At 41.9% G+C, this 18,827-nt stretch overlaps 1 protein-coding gene across 2 annotated transcripts in view; it reads right to left on the bottom strand.

Annotated features, from left to right (window-relative positions):
* The window catches only part of OTOGL (otogelin like), a 259,839-nt gene that overhangs the window by 16,680 nt on the left and 224,332 nt on the right, over positions 1-18,827 (bottom strand). For both annotated transcript variants that reach the window (XM_088453706.1, XM_088453702.1), the window contains exons 48-54: positions 14,933-15,034; positions 14,726-14,830; positions 12,981-13,021; positions 6,262-6,325; positions 4,822-5,000; positions 3,193-3,297; positions 2,328-2,447 (exon numbers count right to left, since the gene is read on the bottom strand). In XM_088453706.1, coding sequence (XP_088309832.1) covers positions 2,328-2,447; positions 3,193-3,297; positions 4,822-5,000; positions 6,262-6,325; positions 12,981-13,021; positions 14,726-14,830; positions 14,933-15,034 — 716 coding nt within the window. The remainder of the gene's footprint in view (positions 1-2,327; positions 2,448-3,192; positions 3,298-4,821; positions 5,001-6,261; positions 6,326-12,980; positions 13,022-14,725; positions 14,831-14,932; positions 15,035-18,827) is intronic.

Here is an 18,827-nt window from a genome sequence, read left to right as displayed (position 1 = left end):
GTGTTTGGCGATCACCATAAAAGTAACCACTCAGGGGCTATGTCATCTTTCAAATTATGGTTATCCTGATTTTATTGAAGCTAGAATGGAGGAGATCCTCCCCTATCCCTGCACATCATAATATTTTCTATAGCATATAGAGTATTTGTCTTTTGATCACACACATCATTATAAAATAACTATAAGGGGAATTTTTTAGTTTAAAATAAAGAACTCCCCTCTTTCAGACAAATGTACCCTAGAGCTTCTAATTGCGAGTATGGGGGAGATAGAGGTAGGGCACTTAAATGTCCCTATCGTAAGTAGTGCAGTGGACCAAGCACCTTACCTCAGTGACATTATGGAATACCATCACAATGATGACTTTATCCTGCCACCTCCTCCTCCAGCCCCCACAAGTAGCAACTGTCGTAAGGTTCAAGCATGTATGATTTTTACTTATTTGAATTCCTGCAGTCTTGAGGATGAGTGGGACTCATCCTTAGAACTTTTCAGGCATATGCTGAAGGCTGGTTGGGTATACATTTAGGAAGCCGGGGGATGGAATGCCGACCGCCGGCTTCCAGACAATTTAATCCCGACGAGGGATGAATGACAGGCGCCCGACGCTGGGAGACCGGTGTCCGGCATCCTGATCGAGCAAATGCCAGGCGCCGCAGCGGACAGCTGCGTGGGGGTTTAGGTTTTGGGCTCACAGGGTGACTTAGAGTTAGGCACCCTCCTGGGAGGTTAGGGTTAGGCTAGGGGGGAGGTTAGGTTTAGGCGGCGGGGAAGGCAGGGTTAACTTTTAGGCACTTAGAGGGGGGATTAGGGTTAGGCACAGGGGGGGAGGTTAGGGTTAGGCACCCTAAAGGAGGGGTAGGGTTAGGGGGGAAAATAGGTGAGTTGATACTTACCTAGGGACGATCGAGATTTCCTCCTCTGTCAGCCAGCCGCACTCGGGATTTGAACCGCCGGCCAGGGGTCCAGCGGTAATTCATACTGATTCCTCTGGTGGTATTAAGTTAATCAATAGTATGGCAACACTTGCGCTGTTTTACTGTATTTGTCACCTCTGTGTACTTAAAATAGATCTTGGTTAAAACATGTCTAGACAACTATTTTTCTCCAAGGTGCAACTACAAATTGAAGGTGCAAAATTACTCAAAGTATAGGAGAAGATATGCTCCTACTGCATCAGAGGTGGTGGCAAAATAATGTTCTCTCTTGGTTAGAAAAAGCTTACATTCTCCGCATTTTTATCCGATTAAATTTAATGAATCTTGTCCAAGCAATAAGAAATCTTTTTTAAACGTGTGCAAATGCAGGTAACATCAGGGTCCTAATCTGCACTCAGCAAGGTACATTCCGATCTGAGCAACTTGAACAGAAGGCAGGAAATTTAGCACCTCTACAGGCAAACATGGACTCATTCCTGTGCGTTCCATAATATCAGGTACATTTGAACAAAAGTATTTGTGTGATGACACAAAAAAAACATCTGCACTATTAGTAAATATCAGTGATTAAGAATGTGAGACCGACTTTCAGAAAATATATCAGTGTCTCACAACAAAGTCACATAATTACACAGCAAAGAGGATTTGGATAGCTAAAGGAATTACAATAAAACCTAATGCTGCGTACACCCGGTACGACAGCAACGATCAGACAATCGTTGTCTGATTGTTCTGCATGTGCTGGATCGAGCATCCAGCACATGCAGCAGACCCCCCACTACTATAACGATCCGCGATCAACGATCGTGGGTCCCTATAGTAAACAGGCTAACCTGGTTGATATCGACCAGGTCTGTCATGCTTGCACAGACGATGGTAGTTCGTTGTCAACAACCATACGTGGACGCGCATCGTCCATCGTATGGTCGTTACCAGGGCCCATAAACTGTCAGATTTTAACGATAACGATAGGATCGTTATCATTGAAATTTGACATGTTATCGTACCTGGTGTACGGGCCATTACAAATACATAACATTGCTGTTTTGTCCTCTTAATATTTCTGACTTTGCAGTAACAGCAATAACAACTTTATAGGCAGGTCAGGTTGTATAAATACTCCAACATTTGCAGGTAGGTAGACCTGTTCAAGTACCAGTAAGATTTTGAAACAAAAAAAACAAACAAAATAACTTGTAATAATATAATGTAACACATGGATGACATCCTAGCAAAATAAACAAAAATCATTGCAATAAGTTGAAAGCACATTTCTGTGCATAATACATGATTATAATAATAAATGTGCTATGTACTGTATATATTTCACTAATTATATTTAATATTATAGTGCATTAAACCATGCATGTCTTTAATTACAACACAAACCTTTAGACATTCACTGCCATTAAAAGGCGGGCAAACAACACTAGAGCCCAGTATCATGGCACCTACAGCAGTCTTTGAACACTCATACTTGGTGCAGTTAGAAATCCATGTTGTGTCCACCTGGAAAAAGATTAAAACTACGTTTGCAACTGATGATATTCTTTCATTGGTTACACAATTTGTTCTCAAATATAATAAGAATGGGGAATGGGTTATGATGGGATATTCTATTTGAACTATCCAGTTGTACAGTGCAACAGAAAGTGCTGACACTATACAAATAAAGGTTAATAAATAAATAATACTTTAATTTAAGCAAAGACATTTGTAGGGCAGTGTGAACACCCCTTATTGTCAATTACTAGCACTTACTCTCCTACTATTGCCCTAACAGTATATGAAGAAGTGAGAAACACAAGGCTGTGAGTACTGCAATACAAATGTGTCTGTTACCTTAGTAACATAACAGTAATACACCCACCTCCGAACTGCTCTTATTTTGAAACAACAATCCTTATTTTAGACTAAAAACTCAGGTAACCTCTTTTGAAAACCTTTTAATGAATAAACGCCTTCATTGACTTCTATCATAAGTGTATTAAATAAAACTATGTATTTCGATAATCGTGATGACTTCCTGTGCATGGTAACTTATCTTTCTTATGATTTCGTAACTGAAAGTGTGTTGGAGTGAAAGTAGTGAGTGCAGTAACTGCTCACTAGAACTGTGCAGTAACTGCTCACTAGAACTGTGTATTTGACTAAAATGTATCTAAATTCCATTCTCATTAACATAACGTTATGCAGAAGAAAGAAATATGTTGTATCAAAGAATGAAAAACGTTGTATTAAGCAATAGTCTTACCTCATACATAGTTACTGTTCCATTAGTACTATAGAAAGTGCATGACACATTCTTGCAAGTTCCGCAGCACATCTGATGGTTGGAAGATGGAATATAAACTTGGTTCTGTAGAAAAATAAATATTATACATTTGGAATTCGGAAATATAGACAAAGTATGTGGTGCAAATTAAATCAGCTCATGCTATGTCAATAAGGATATATATATTGGCTGTAGAGTCAAAATCTATATATAACTTAAACAGTATACTAGATATATAAATATCTAATTATACTTCATGCATGTCACAAGTCTGCAATGTGTGTATATGCCTAACAGGACCTCCTGAATGCTGATCTGTAGAGAGGAGAGTCCCTCAGCCTCGGATTACATCAAGTACCTTTAGCCTCTACAATACACGTTACCTTAGTCTAGTAGAAATGTTACAATTCTTTGGCCCCATGCCATGTGCATTTTTATGTGAGTGCTTATTTTTAAACTTGATTTACATTATTTCATTGAAAGAGCATTACACTAGATCTCCTTTCCCTTACTGTGTCTTTTACGAGATATATTAAAAGCGACATGATGTAGATGACCCAGATGGTAAAGAAGCTTGTGGTATTTTGAATCATTAGGAAAATAATTAAAAGGCTTCTTCCAAGTGAGACTAGAGTAAATGCAATCACAACAGAGGTATTATTTGGTTGCACCTTTTGTGGATCACACACAGCTGTAGGTTTAATAGTAGTTCTACTATTATATAGTTCTATATTATGTTTATGTGTTTCTTTTTATGACATGTATTAGGACATGTAAAGATGCATAAATAAATAATATATATAAGGGACTAATTGTGCTTTGAAAACATATTTACTGTACATCATTGAGTTATCTACAGATTGATTTATGTTCTAATTAGTGATAGCACCTTTGTTTATCCCCACTTTTGTTTTATACATTTACCCAAAACTAATATACTCTGTGCTGATACCATCCAATATCAGCCTGTAGGAGTTGGGTATGGGATGCCGGCAGTCAGAATACCGACAGTGGCATCCGGACAGTCAGAATACCGACCCAATTAGGTAAGATCCTAACCCTCCCTCCCCGCAATCTAAATCTAACCCCCCTCAGCCTAACCCTAACCCTCCCTCCTGCAGCCTAACCCTAACCCTTCCCCTAGAGCAGGGGTGGGCAATAAGCGGTCCTCCAGCTATTGATGAACTACAAATCCCAGCATACCTTGCAAGTTTAAGTATGGCCAAATAGCAAAACTATGGCAGGGCATGCTGGGATGTATAGTTCCAATAGTTGTATTGTTATAACGCTGGGGGGCTGCTTATTGCCCACCCCTACCCTAGAGCCTAACCCTAAACCTAATTTCTGATGTCGGTATTTTGACCGCCGACATCCAGACTGCTAGGATGCCGACTACTTCCCGCCTGAAGATCTGGTGTTACTGTTGCTATTTCTATTTCTAATAAGATTTACCATATCTATTCTTAATATGTTAGTTTCCACTACAGCATATATCTACATTTGTATATAGTACACACTATATAAGTGTTTGAAAACAAATATACCAACAAGATATGTTTTTTTACATTTTTATTAGATTATAATTGTTTAGGGTTTGTTAGCACTTACTGCGGCACAGTGCTTGGTGCAGTTCACCATTGACATTTCCATTGCATGAAATCCAGTTGTGTGATCTTTTTCATGTAAGCAGCTTACAGTGTAACATATCTCCCCATTCAAATATTCAATTAGTGACTGGCCAGGCTGCAATACTGTAATTCCCTGAAAAACACACACTTCTTCCTTCTCTGTGGTATAAAAAGAAAAAAAAACATAAAATAAATAGACTTTCACTTCTAATCTGTAAAGAAAGCAAACAACATCCAAAAAGAACCAGATCACTATGGGTGGGATGTGTCAAGCATGGCATTTTGGATGGGATGCATCCCGTCAATCATGCATACCGGTGTTTAGTAACACCATACAGTATGCATGATGATTTTAGCAAAGGACTGATAAGAGCTGTCCTATGCTGTGTGGGTACTTCTGGGTTTTTAAACCGGTAGTCCCTCCACGCATGCTCGGCCGTCGGCCAGCTCATGTGCGAGCCGTGGAGGACCCTGGGAGGGATCCTATTGGATCCCTCTTGGGTTAGTCTCCCGAAAAGAAACCCATAGGCTTCTATTAGGCAACGCCTATCGGTACATATGGAAAATGCGGTCAAACCCCCGAAAACTGCATTTTTGTGTGTTGGACCGCGTTTTTAACGTTGATGTATCCTGCTCATTGGATTATTGATACAAGACAGATGCATGTATGGTTCATCTGCATTATGGGCCTAATTCTGAGTCAGACTGATCTCTTAGGATGGACACAAATAGAGTTTCAGGGTGGGTACTAGGTGTCAACAATGAGCTCGCACATAACCAGCCTAACTTGTTGGAGTGTCATGGGAGCATCGTGGGTGTGTATTTAAAGCTCTGTGTGATTCTGAGTCAAATGTATGGGGAAGGGAAGCCTGTTTCTGACGGATCTCTTGCACAAACAGTAGCATGTGGCTGGTGCAAGTGCAGATACTAATTATAATGGTAGCTGGTGTCAAATCAATGTAAGGCACTGTTTCTGTTTACACATGCACAAACCATTGCATTACTTGAAAGGAAACTCGCATCCGCATAAAGTAGTAAATCAGGTTACCACGGCTGTCGGCAACTACAGCCACTTTGGATACGGCTCATAGTCAGACCCTAAGTGCACATTTTCCCATAGAATATGTCCCTTTTTTTGCTCATCTTTGTGAGTTTAGATGGCACTGGTGAGGTACACAGCTCCTGCTGATAACAGTAATCACTGCACAGCATTACTCTGGACGATGGGTGAATATGGGTATACTATAGGCACACTAACCTAAACATTGTGCATGTGATATTTAAATAAACTACAACTTGTATTTGAATAGCTTTGGAAACAATTATTCCAGAATATAATAATTATAGACATAAGACAGATTTTTATAGATGCTGGTATCTATTAGCTAAAAAGAGTGAAAAAAATAAATTGCATAAGTACCACAAATATAATGAGTGCATCCACAATGGCTGTGATGGTCCTTATCAATCCTCCGTAGTTCTCCCTGTTTGGAGTAAACAATATTGTACTTAGTGATAATAAATATAGAGGCAGTTGCAGAGTCAGACACATATGCCCGATAGTGTAGCGTAAAATATACTAGTTGTTTCTGCAGGTGCCCAGAAAACAAGCCGCATTCCTATGCAGATCTGACACTTGTGCCTGGAGAGGCGGGACAGCGAAAAGAGGGGGTACGCTAATATAGTACAAGTACAGTAAGGGTGTATTTGTAAACCTATGCATCAATAACACTGAGGTGCATACACGACCCAGTAGTCATAATATCACCTGCTGGTGCCTGACAGATGGTACAAGTATACGCTGGTGATGATAACAGATGCTAACACTAGCTGCAGTAGTTGTTACTGATTGGCTGATTGCAAATTCACCACTGAAGCTGATAGGAGCTTTCTTCATTGCTCCTGCATAGATTATGCTTTTCTGAGCATATTTTAGCAAAAAAATAAATCTATTCGTACACCAGAGGGAGAGCTGTAGGCAGGGCTGCCATCAGAAATTCTTGGGCCCAGTACTAACAAAATAGGCAGCCCCCCCCCCCCTGGATATGGGGAGGGGGCACAGGGAAGGCAGGTTGGCTGGACAGAGGAGGAGTAAGGCAGGCTGGCTAAACTGGGGAGGGCACAGGAAAGGCTGGCTGGATTTGGGGAGGGGGCACAGGGTTGATAGGCTGGTTGGCTGGACTAGGAGGGGGGGCGAAGGGAAGACTAGCTGGACTGGGGGAGGGGCAAGGCAGGGAAGGCTGGCTGAACGGGGGGCTGGGCGCAGGAAAGACTGGCTGGCTGGACTGGGGGGAACAGCGCTGGCTGGATAAGAGAAGGGGTGGGGGGCACAGGGCAGGGTCAACATACCTGCTTTCTCCTGAGAGAGATTGGGCCCGGCTAGCTGCGGCAAGGAATGCATCGGGCGGATGGCAGGGGCCAGGGAAAAAGCATCAGCGCTGTGGGAACGGGAACGGGAGTCAATCAGGAGCGGCCGCTACTGATTGGTTGATAAGGAGCTGCTGCTCCTGATTGGCTGCCGTTCCGTGAGCCAATCAAAGCTCACGGTCGGCACCAGTACTTACTACATCGGTGAAATTCCACAGCGCTGATGCTTTCTCCCTGGCCCCTGCCAGCTGCCCAGTGCATTCTTCACCGCTGTCAGCCGGGCCCCCTCTGTCTCCGGGCCTGGTATTAGAGTCTCGGCAGTCCCCCCCTGATGGCGGCCCTGGCTGTCGGTATCTGCTGGATTTGTGAGGGGTTTTTTTAATTCTTTTTAATAGTGTTCACATACATCTAGCCTCCTTGCGTGTTAAACAGCTCTTCTGTGAGTCATATAGTGGCCTAAGAAGACCCAGATCTTATCCCCAGTCCCAGGTATAAAAATCAATGAGAGCCACAAATATCAGCTTTGCATGCAACTCCCAATTAGGCCCTCTGTCTCGTCCTCCTCTACCTTACTATTTTATTAGCATTTTCCAATCAGTCACTACTTCCAACCTACAATACCTGCTTTAGCTGAGTTCACAGAAGGGAAGATTTTACGATTAGACACACTGCTTTAGTCTTTTCCCCTATGTCTGCTTGAATGCGGCCAGCTTTCCGTTAGGTGGGTTATCACTGCTCCACCCTATTTGCCCTGAACATTAAATTCTAGTAAATCACTACATATCCACATGTAACTTGCAGAGGTAAGTTACCAGGAAAAGGTTGACCCACAGATGTATCTGCGCGTGTAGCAGGTATTACCGCCGGACGAAACTGGCAGCCCGGCAAGGGTGAAAATCCCGATTGTCCCTAAGGCAAGTATCGCTAACCTAATTCTACCCCCTAACCTTAACCCAATCTTAGGGGTGCCTAACCCTAACCTGCCCCCCAAGTGCCTAACCCTAATCCCCCCTCTAAGTGCCTAAACCTAACCCCCCCTTCCCCGCTGCCTAAACTTAAGTCCCCTGGGGGGGTGCCTAACCCTAACCTCCCCCTCGGAGTGCCTAACCCTAACCCCCCCTTGCCCTAGCCTAAACCTAACCCTCCCGGAGGGGGTGCCTAACCCTAAGTCCCCCCGGGAGCTCTAAACCTAACTCTCCAGAATCGGTATGAAATACCGCTGTCCGCACGCCGGGATTAGAAAGTCTGGAAGCCGGCAGTCGGCATTTAGACTGTCGGCTTCCAAACTACATCCCGTATCTGCAGCTTTAGTGCTGTGAAGTGTTTGATTACACTTTAATATCCCCCCCTTATTTAAGTAACTGTGGGATAAACATCATGTACCAGTGCCTTTCATTTTCATTTGCTCTTTCACCATCCATAACTTTCAATATTGTTTTGCAGGAAACTGCCCACAGGCACTTCCACTTTTCACTTTGGAATTGTGGTGCTGTTTTTGCAGCTTTTTTTGTATTTGGATTATATTTATAAACTGCTTCATGTAAATCTTCCCGTAGGTTTCTTAAGTCTGTTGGAGCAAACTTGTCATAAGCTAATGGAATCTTTTACAGCTTTAATATACCTCAGAATTGCCTTAATATCTGCACGTGACAAGAGATTTTACTGCTAGGAATAGCATTGTATTTAGAAGGTGTTTTTCAGCCAGGTTAAGATAGATGGCATGTATATATTTAGTGTCTCTCCACTCACTGCCCTCTTCAAGGACAATAGCCTTGCAGCCCAGATGAGACCACTGCAGCTTATATAATTTCTGATGTATCACTGCATCGTTAAAATTGATGACGTTCCTTAACAAGCCAGGTTATATCACAAAATGTAAAAACTCTACGTCACTCAACTAGATTCCCAAACAGTTTACAGTAGTTGGATATAGTTATAAATGGAGTTCATACTGGATTTGGACTGCAATTTGACCACAAATATTGGAAGCTCTCAAGTTTTACAACCCCTGCATGCTTCTTCTCCTCATTTCACACTCCTGCAGCTTTATCTGGTAAATGTACACATTGTTGCTTAACATGGATGATTATTATTGCTGCATTGTGGGCCTGATTCAGCAAGGATTGCAAAGGAGAGAAACCACGTACCCGTCCGCTGCGAGAATATGCTAATCAATGCATACGAACGGAGACAGCAGCACAAGATGCACGCGCCCAGCCCTATATTAAGCTGCCCATCTCCTTTACTCAAAGCCTGATCAGTACGCAAGATAACGTAAACATCGAGAACCATCGACTACATTTGCATAATAGTGGTTGACCAGACCTTGCGCAGGATCTTGGCAACTTCCTGTGTGCACGGAGTCTCATCACTGCGTTCATCACTGCATTGGCTTAATTATGGACATCCATAAAACGGCGTCCCAATGCACAGGCACACTTGCGTTCGCCCGACCACCCCCCGTCATCACCCTGTCAATCTATATCAGAAGGGGTCTGCGTGCACGCTCTGCAAGGAAACTATAGTAATACCGCTGTATTATGGGACCTTAACACGTCCATTACACCCAGACCCACGCAGACCCTCAGTGTACTACAATGCCGAAAAGGTTCAAGGCTGCTTCTACTCTATTGCAACTGTACCGATTATATCCCTGTGTTATTTGCTACCTGCTTGTTAAGTTATATCACATGTGGACTAACACATACCATCTCACATACTCTGGGCCAGTGCTTATAGTAGTCCTAGAGACGTGGTGGAACTTACCCCCCTCCACGCTTTTCAATAAAGGGACAGCGCACATAGTAAAAAGGGACAAGGTCTCAAAAGAAAGGGGCGTGGTCACACAATAGTATACCCAATTCACAGTAGCACAATCTAAATTACATTACACCGCACATAGTGCCCCTGATTCACATTACACCACATAGTAGTGTCCCTTATTCATGTTATGACACACAGTAGTACCCCTGATATACTGTACAATGCCCACTGTAGTAGAGCCCCTAATATACATAATGCCCGCAGTAGTAGTGCCCCTTATACAATGCCCACAGCAGAAGTGCCCCTTACACATAATGCCCACAGCAGTGGTGCCCCTTATGCAATGCCCACTGTAGTGGTGCCCCTTATGCAATGCCTCCAATAGTGGTGCCCCTTATGCAGTGCCCCCAGTAGTGGTGCCCCTTATGCAGTGCCCACAGAAGTGGTGCCCCTTATGCAGTGCCCACAGTAGTGTTGCCCCTTATGCTGTTCCCATAGTAGTGGTTGACCTTTTGCACTGTCGACCTTTTGTCACTGTTGACCTATTACATGTCGACCACCTGGTGTTGACCTATTGACTGTTGACCTTATTATTTTCAAACTCTTATACCACACCAATAAAATTCCAACCCATACATGGCAACGACCTATTCTTTCAAAGCAGCCAATAACCAGGACCCTTTTGCTCATTTAGTTAGCAAGGCAACGTTTTTCTGCAGCATTGTCTCTGGGAATGTTTTTGTGATGGGTTTTTTGTTTGCTTTTTTACTGGTTTACCTGTATGAAAAGACCATTCACCAGTCAAAGCCAATGAATATAGCATGGTCACTTATTGTGATCAGAAACTGAAGTAGGCCCCCATACATCTGTGATTAATTGAGGAAATTTGCCAGTTTTTTGGGACGATCATCTGCAAAATTGACGTTTCTTATAATCATAGGACCTGAGTCAGCATGGATCGCAATTGTAATCACGTACACAGATCGGGCGATAGTGCATACCGCGCATGCGTATGCACTGCAGTGCGCGTGTGTGAGTTAGCATTACGATCGCTCTGCGATCACCTACGCAGATACAAAGCCATCGGCAGAGTGAGTGGCGTCAGGTCAGCATTTCGGGGTGATGACAGGGGAGTGGTCAGAGAAACGCAGGCATGCCTGTCATTTTGAACGCTGTTGCATGGGCGTGCATAAAGTAGTCACTGCGTGCGACGAGGTTAGAGTAAGGTCAGACCTGTTGTAATTGTGCGAGGGGCCAATGTTACTCGATATGTACGCAGGATTGAAAACTATTACGGATGTGCGAATGCGGTAATGGGCGTCTCCATGCTGGCTTTGGGAGTCTCTATACTAGCTTTGCGATTGCAGTCATTACCATATTTTCACAGCATATCTGCGTGCGGAATCGCAGCTTCGATCACAATAGCGATCCGTAGTGAATCAGGCCCAGAATTGCTAAATCAGGTTGTCCAACATGCTGAATTTCAGTGATCAATTGGGGCTATAGATTGGTATGGAGACGATGAGCCGATTTGCTGACCTTTACTAGTAAAATGATGAGCATTCCAAGGTTGGCAGATCTGTGACATGCTGAAAATGATCTGCACATCACAGAAAACTATCTGTAGTGTATGGCCACAGATTGGTGGATTGGGGAATCTTTACATTTGGGGGAAAACATCACAGAATCTGTGAATTGGTTTTTTTTTTTAGATTGCTGGTCAATGGGCTCCTTAAGTGATGATTATTATTTATGCTATTTAAGATTAACATGAACTATAAATACATACTTGTATAACTGTTTATTATTGATGCGTTGCTGTCCACAGTAACCACTCAGATATTAGCTTTCATCAGTCTATTTAATAAACCTATTTCTATTTAGTAAACATCTTTACTTCTTTGTCCTGTAAATTACACGCATATAAATTAATCTGGAGTTCCACCTTTAATTTGAAAGATATCCTCAAAAGTAGGCTTTGCAGAGGTCCAGTGCACAATTGAAAAAATAATTATGTGTTCACTACACTAAAATACAAATTGCTTGACGGAACAGAATGAGGCCTAGCCTGATTGAGCAGTTATAAACCAGAGAATTTTACTATTTTTAAATAAATATAATCTATAGGTTTAAAATATTTTGATAAGTAACATTCTAGATTGTTTAAATTACACACTCAACAGCTACACATCATGCTATGTGGGTATAGGCTAGGGGTAGATACTAGAGGATATCTTCAGTGGCATCTACAGAGTCAATCCTTATCCTGCTCCTTACCTCTCAGAGGAGACTTTTTTGGTGCTCTAGACCCTTTACAAACCGAAAAATTCAAGTGCTGCTTGCATAACCATCGAAGCCTGGACATCTGTGAGTAATCCCTACCATAGTCCCGCTCTCAGTCAAGTAATAGTTCAAAATTATGAAGCATGTCTTGGTCTCCAGACTACAAATTATCAACCTAACCTCAGCAAACTAATTTACGTATGACTCCCAAAGTGAAAAACATTGCCTACCCTTGGTGTAGGCCTTGGTAGTGGTCACAACATAACATTCATTTAAAAAGATACATAGGAGTAAGTGTAATAGCCTGCAACTTGCAGGCATTGGTGAGATCCCGGCAAGTCTGGACAATTTTTTTTTAATGGTCAATCATTAAAAGGCAAAACCATGTTGGTTTAAAACATCAGCCAGACTTGCCGAGATCTTGCCGATACCTGCAAGTCGCAGCCTATTACACATACCCCATCATTGTCATATAGTTTGGAGAAAAGTTTTCCCAGATAATATACTTTCTTTTTTTTATTAAAGCAACACATATTTGTCAATTTATATATACACAGCTCTTTACATGTCTAGGGGTTGAAACTGGTACTGTATACTGTATTTACCTAGAAACAACTCTCATAACATACAGTATACTCATACATATTTTGTATCATTCTCCATTGGAACATGCTTTGTTTAACTTCATTTTGTGATAATAACACATTCTAAACAACATATTCTTACCAAGGGGCATTCCAGGTCAGTGACATTTCCACAGCTACATTCTGAAATAAATGGGGAACCATCAGTATAATTATAGCAAATACTCTGGGCAGAATATACTTTGATGACAGTTTTAGTAGTCTTAAGCTTATAAGAAAGTCCTAGTTTTTACTATGTAGTATTTAATCAGATGTATTGTTCTGTGACAAACTGTTTTAAACATCAGTTACATCAGGGATGGGGAACCTCCTGCCCGGGGGCCGTAAAAGGCCCTCGGAATCCTTTGGTCTGGCCCTCTGAGGTTTTTCTGCTAGCCTCATTTGGCTAGCAAGGTGCCTAGATTGGCACACTGCAGTCAGAATCTATGCAGCAGTGCCACCTGGAGCGTCCTTAGGACGCTTCAGACGATCACACCGCTGCCCTTACAGCTCCCCGGAGCATCCTCAGGATGCACCGGGCATTGCTATAATCACCAGTGATTGTGGCCCCACCCCTTGTGACATCATACGGAAAGGGGGCGTGGTCTGCACCAGGCCCGCAAATAATGTTATATATATCAAAATGGCCCTCGGCAGTAAAAATGTTCCCCACCCCTGAGTTACATGGTAAGAACAGTTCTTACATATGTTCATGATCCATACAAATGCCGTATGTTTGTTGTGTACATGATTCAAAGTATACACTCAACATTTTCAAGTAACCACCCCTCTTTATTGACTTCCGGACCTACGGGTTCTATTACTATTATTACCTAACCAGAGACATTGGATTATGCTTTGTGAGAGCAGAGAAAAGAGACTGTTCTTGTCATTGAAGTATACAGTGAGTAGAGCTGTGCAGTGACTGCAACATCTCATTGGATGGAGGGTCTGGATCAGATGTGAGAGCAATGCCGATATTTACACAGTTTAGTGATTATCAGCTGACTGCGCATGTGTTGCGGTCGCAATGCGGATGCGCCAAGATACCTTAGCGATTCCACTTAGAGTAAGGATGCCTTTGCAAAGTGATTGACATTCAGGGACCATTTTGGGGAGGTTACGGGGAGTGGCTGCAAAAACACTGGCATGTCGCAGCCCTTTTTGGAGCATGTCTTAGCATACTACTATATAAACCCAAAAGATACTACTATGCAGAAAACTTGGCGCCAGTATCTCAGTTCACTCATTCTGCATAACCATAGAGTTACTCATTTGTTGACAATTGAAGGATCTGTGACCACCGCTGCTTGTTTGTATGTACTTGCATGGATCTGTGAAGTCGCCAGTGAGCATCTCAATACATATCCAGGTGGCTGCAGGGCAGCCGCATACAGGATCGCAGCTGCGATTACATTAGCGTACATATCTGAATCAGTCCCAGAAGCCGCAGCAAAATACTAAGGACAGCTCCAGTTATTCAGTGCTAAAAGCCCATCAACAGGTTAGTTACTAAATAGAGTGCTAGGGGTAAATTTACTAAGATGGGAGTTCTATTGAGAGGTGGTGATGTTGCCCATAGCAACCAATCAGATTCCAGGTATTATCTTCTAGAAGGTGCTAGATAAATGAGAAGTAGAATCTGATTGGTTGGCATGGGCAACATCACTTCTTAATAGAACTCCCATCTTAGTAAATTTACCCTCTAGTCCCAAGCTGGATAACTGCCATAAGTCCCCTAATACTATTGTAATTTTATTTACATGTTATCAAACACATTTGTTGTGCTATATTTGTATAAAAGTCTACTGTAGGAATGAATTACACATGAAATATAATTGTACTGACCACAATACCAGTCTGGACAACAATTTCCATCCATTTTCTTTTTAACCAAATTGGATTCGGGCAAACAGTTCAGCTGTGGTTCAGCACAAAGATTCTCATTACACACTGAGCAATAGAAAAAATAATATGTAACATAACACAGCAGGGTTCAACAATAAAACATTTATTTAAATCGGAAAATGCAAATACTCTATAAAAATGACGTACCACAGATATAGTGAGGGCAGCAGTGGTTTGTAGTATTCAAATCAACAGTAAGGATTTCTCCATCTCTGCATATGGGAACAGGCTCTGTACAAGATTCACAAACTACAAGTGTAAAATAAATAATTATTACATTTTCTTTACCTTAATACTAAGCCAAAAACTATTGGCAACCATGGCACAAATTCTGGCTTTGTCATTATAAACATTGGCCGTATTTTGAAACTGAAACACTTTCTGAAAACAGCTGTTATAGGGACAGTACAGTTCCCTACTTTTTTCTTTTCGTGCCAACCTATTTTAATGATCTAAAGAGTTATTACTGCAAAAGAATATATTTACCTCTATTTTTACTGTAGAGCTTCAAATAAACACCACAAGATTATAATGTTATAATTACTATCATCTACATCCATTCACTCATATTTTATACTCTGGTAACGATCCAGTTAATGTATTCGCCATTCCTTAGGAGGTGTTACCACTACAATTTATTACAGACTAATTGCAGACATAAAGGAACAAATCATTTTAACTTCACAGTGCACTAATGGACAATAATAATGTTTACTGTTTTAAAATTGTCATCTTTATTTCCTATTACAAAATCAGATTAAATCCTGCAAAATATAGTTAAAAATGTCTGATTTGAAACCTTCGGGTGTATGTTTTTTTTCCTTCTCTGTGATATGATTAAAAGAAGGCATTATTTATTTTATCTAGTTAATATGATGCACTATTATTTAAGGGGATCAAGGTAATACAGTGTTATATGGAAATACTATGGGGCCTATTTGTCAAAGTAATTCTGTCTTTAAAACATGCGGAAACGGTTGTTTAGTGCAACAGCCAAGTTATCTCCTACTTTGCGAACAACAGCAATCTTAGCGGCCATTCCCATATTTTTCTACGGGGACGGTATTATGGGCCTATATAACAAGGTCTGAAATGCTTTTAAAGCTTGTCTCAGTTAGTAGAAAAAGGAGTTAGCTCCCTTTCCTCTATGGGGAAAGAGAGCCAGAGAGGGATCTCTCTGTGAAGGGTTGGAGCCCTTCCTGATGCATACAATCAGTCATGAAGTCTGATGCACTCCACACGGCGCAATGCATCTTCATTATGATAGCTGTACTATGGAAGAGCTATTCCAGCTCACTTTCAATGATAAATAGGTACAACAAATTGTTTGTTTGACTCGAGATAAGGGCTGTTAATTAGTCTTGCCAATTCTAGGCTCAAATAGCTAATGTGTTGTTGGAATGTATACATTACTTCCTCTAACAATTATCAGAACATACATCTCATTCACTCCCCCGATTGAAAATCTTGTATTTTGTAATCCATTTGCATCAACTGAAATCTGTAACAGGCTGATGATTATTAAGTTGACTATTAAGCTTTTAAATAATATTGAATTTACTCAAAACAATTTCCATTAAAGATTTTGTATTTCTTGTAGATTAGATGCATCAAGTCTTCTAAATAGTGGAGAAGTGGAGAAGTTGCCCGTAGCAACTAATCAGCTTCAATGTAGCATATAACAAGCATATTCTATAACATGATCGTTAGAAGCTGATTGGTTGCTATGGGCAATTTCTCCACCTCTCCGCCCTTTAGAAGGATTGATACATCTCAACTATAAGCACTAAAAAGTTCTCATCGTGTTACAAAACTGTTCTTATCCCAAAATCTAAGGCATATGTTAGTGAGGCCATCCCATTACATACAATGCAATCACACACACCCTCTTCAGATCATATTGTATCTCAAAAGTCATTACCTCCCCCTCCACGTCACAAAAAGAAAGGAAATCACCAACAACAACCACTGACTGAAAAATCACTGTGTATCTGATTTCTTTTGTTTCTTAACACAAGGCCAAAGGTCTTCTCGATCACACAGGCTCCTCCTGCAAATGCAATACCTAACAGAAACATACTGGGGAATATACACTAAGCCTTGGAGATAAAGTGGAGAGTGATAAAGTACCAACCAATCAGCTCCTAACTGTCAGTTTACAGGCTATGGGGTCTATTCATGGAGCTGAGAAAAGCCCTGTTTTGTGTTAAACAGGACTTTTTCTACTTTCTGTACTTCATAAAGCAAGTTACCACGGATAAACTTCTCCAGCGGTGCACTTGCTCCGTGCCTGAATCGCATCTCCTTACTATTGTATGGTGAGTATGGTGAGTGCGATTCATGATAGGACTGAAAGCTTTGCTTTCCGTTTCTTTTACTGCATCTCATTCGCCATCTCAGTACGGCATAAGGAGGCTGCTGAGGGGAGAAGAGCAGCGAAGAAGACAGCTGTCTCCCCGCCTCTTCCTCATCCTCTCCACCCCCTTCGCTCATGCTGGCCAATAAGGTGTCTCCTCACCATTCATCCGCACCCCTTCAGTGTCTGTGTACTGACCAGACACTGCCATTTAAGCAATGGGTAATAAAGATCTTATAGATCTTTTGAACACATTGCTTCAATTTAATCAGTCCCAACAGCTCTGGCATATGCCGGTTCACAGTCACTCTGCTGACTGCCACTGCCCCCACCCCCGCAGCTGTTGTGTGTATATCTATGTGAAGTGACCTAGCGGGAGCCACCTTTTTGGATTGCTTCACCGTAAAGGTGAGTATACATGAATTGTTACTTATCGAACTGATGCAATATATAGTGAAAAGTAACAATTCTATTTTCTCATTTCTCATCCTGTGTTTGAAAAGTGACAGGAGCTGATTGGTTGGTGCTTTATCACTCTCCACTCTCCAGGCTTAGGGCCTGATTCAGAGGCGTTCGCTATTTGCGAGCGGCCTGGCGATGGTCACGATTATCGCGACCATCGGGCTTGCGATGAGACCCTTGTGGTAGGGTCTCGGTTCCTGCAAGCCCAAGTGAACTTCCTGCTCTAATAGAGCAGGAAGTTCACTACTGACATCACGAATGATGTCAGTAGGGCTGCCCACAAACAGCAGGCGTTCCTTCGGGAATGCCTCCGTTTGTCCAGGCACCCCCCCTCCCCGCCTACAAAATGGGGTGTGCTGTTGATCAACATCGACAGCCATCCCGTTTGTAGCGAGCCCTGGAGCGAGTGACGTTCTCACTCACTCCAGGGCTCGCGCACACGCATTGTGCACGCCGCATGTGCGCACTGTCTAACCATCGACCCGCTTGCGAACGCTATGCGCTCATGAGTGGGTCTGAATCAGGCCCTTAGTTACATCTGCACCACTCTGTCTATCATATAATTGTTCTTAATAAAGGAACTGTTACACATGCAGCTAAAGAAAGCTTAAAAACTATGCTGCCAGCCCCACGGTGAGCAAATTAACGCTTATAGCCGTAGTGAATTATACACTCGGATAACTATGCTATTTTTATTATACAGAGTAGCACACAGTGCGGTAATCCAGGTTGTAAATCACCCTGTGAGTGTTCAGTTCTCCAAACTCCTGGAGCATACAGGACTACAGAGTTTAGAATGTAATGCTAAATATATTATGAAATAAAAACTTTGTTACAGGTAATTACAGTATGTAGCTTTTCTAGTCTGCATCTCCTGCATCAATTATCTTTAAATTACATAGGGAAGTTTTAGTTTCTGCGATCTCATGAAATTAGTAATCACTTAAAAAACATTAAACAGTATGTTTCTTTACACAATTAATTTACCGAAATTGATACTTTTTAAATATCTTTACACAGATCAATATAGCACTTCCACTTCATTTTTGGAGATATTTATCAACTTATTAATGCTGGGCAGCTGCTCTGATGGCAAATGCTCAAACCAGTTCTTTTGCCATAGTGGTGAAAGTTTACACTGCTGAGTCCTGTCCTGACAGTGGGCCTGATTCAGTAAGGAACACAAGCTAGCAGACGCACGCACCCGGCCGCTGCGAGAATATG

Source organism: Taudactylus pleione, unplaced genomic scaffold, assembly GCF_031769625.1.
Source record: "Taudactylus pleione unplaced genomic scaffold, aTauple2 ptg000040l, whole genome shotgun sequence".
Classification (NCBI taxonomy): domain Eukaryota; kingdom Metazoa; phylum Chordata; class Amphibia; order Anura; family Myobatrachidae; genus Taudactylus; species Taudactylus pleione.
This window is presented reverse-complemented; position numbering and strand designations above follow the sequence as displayed.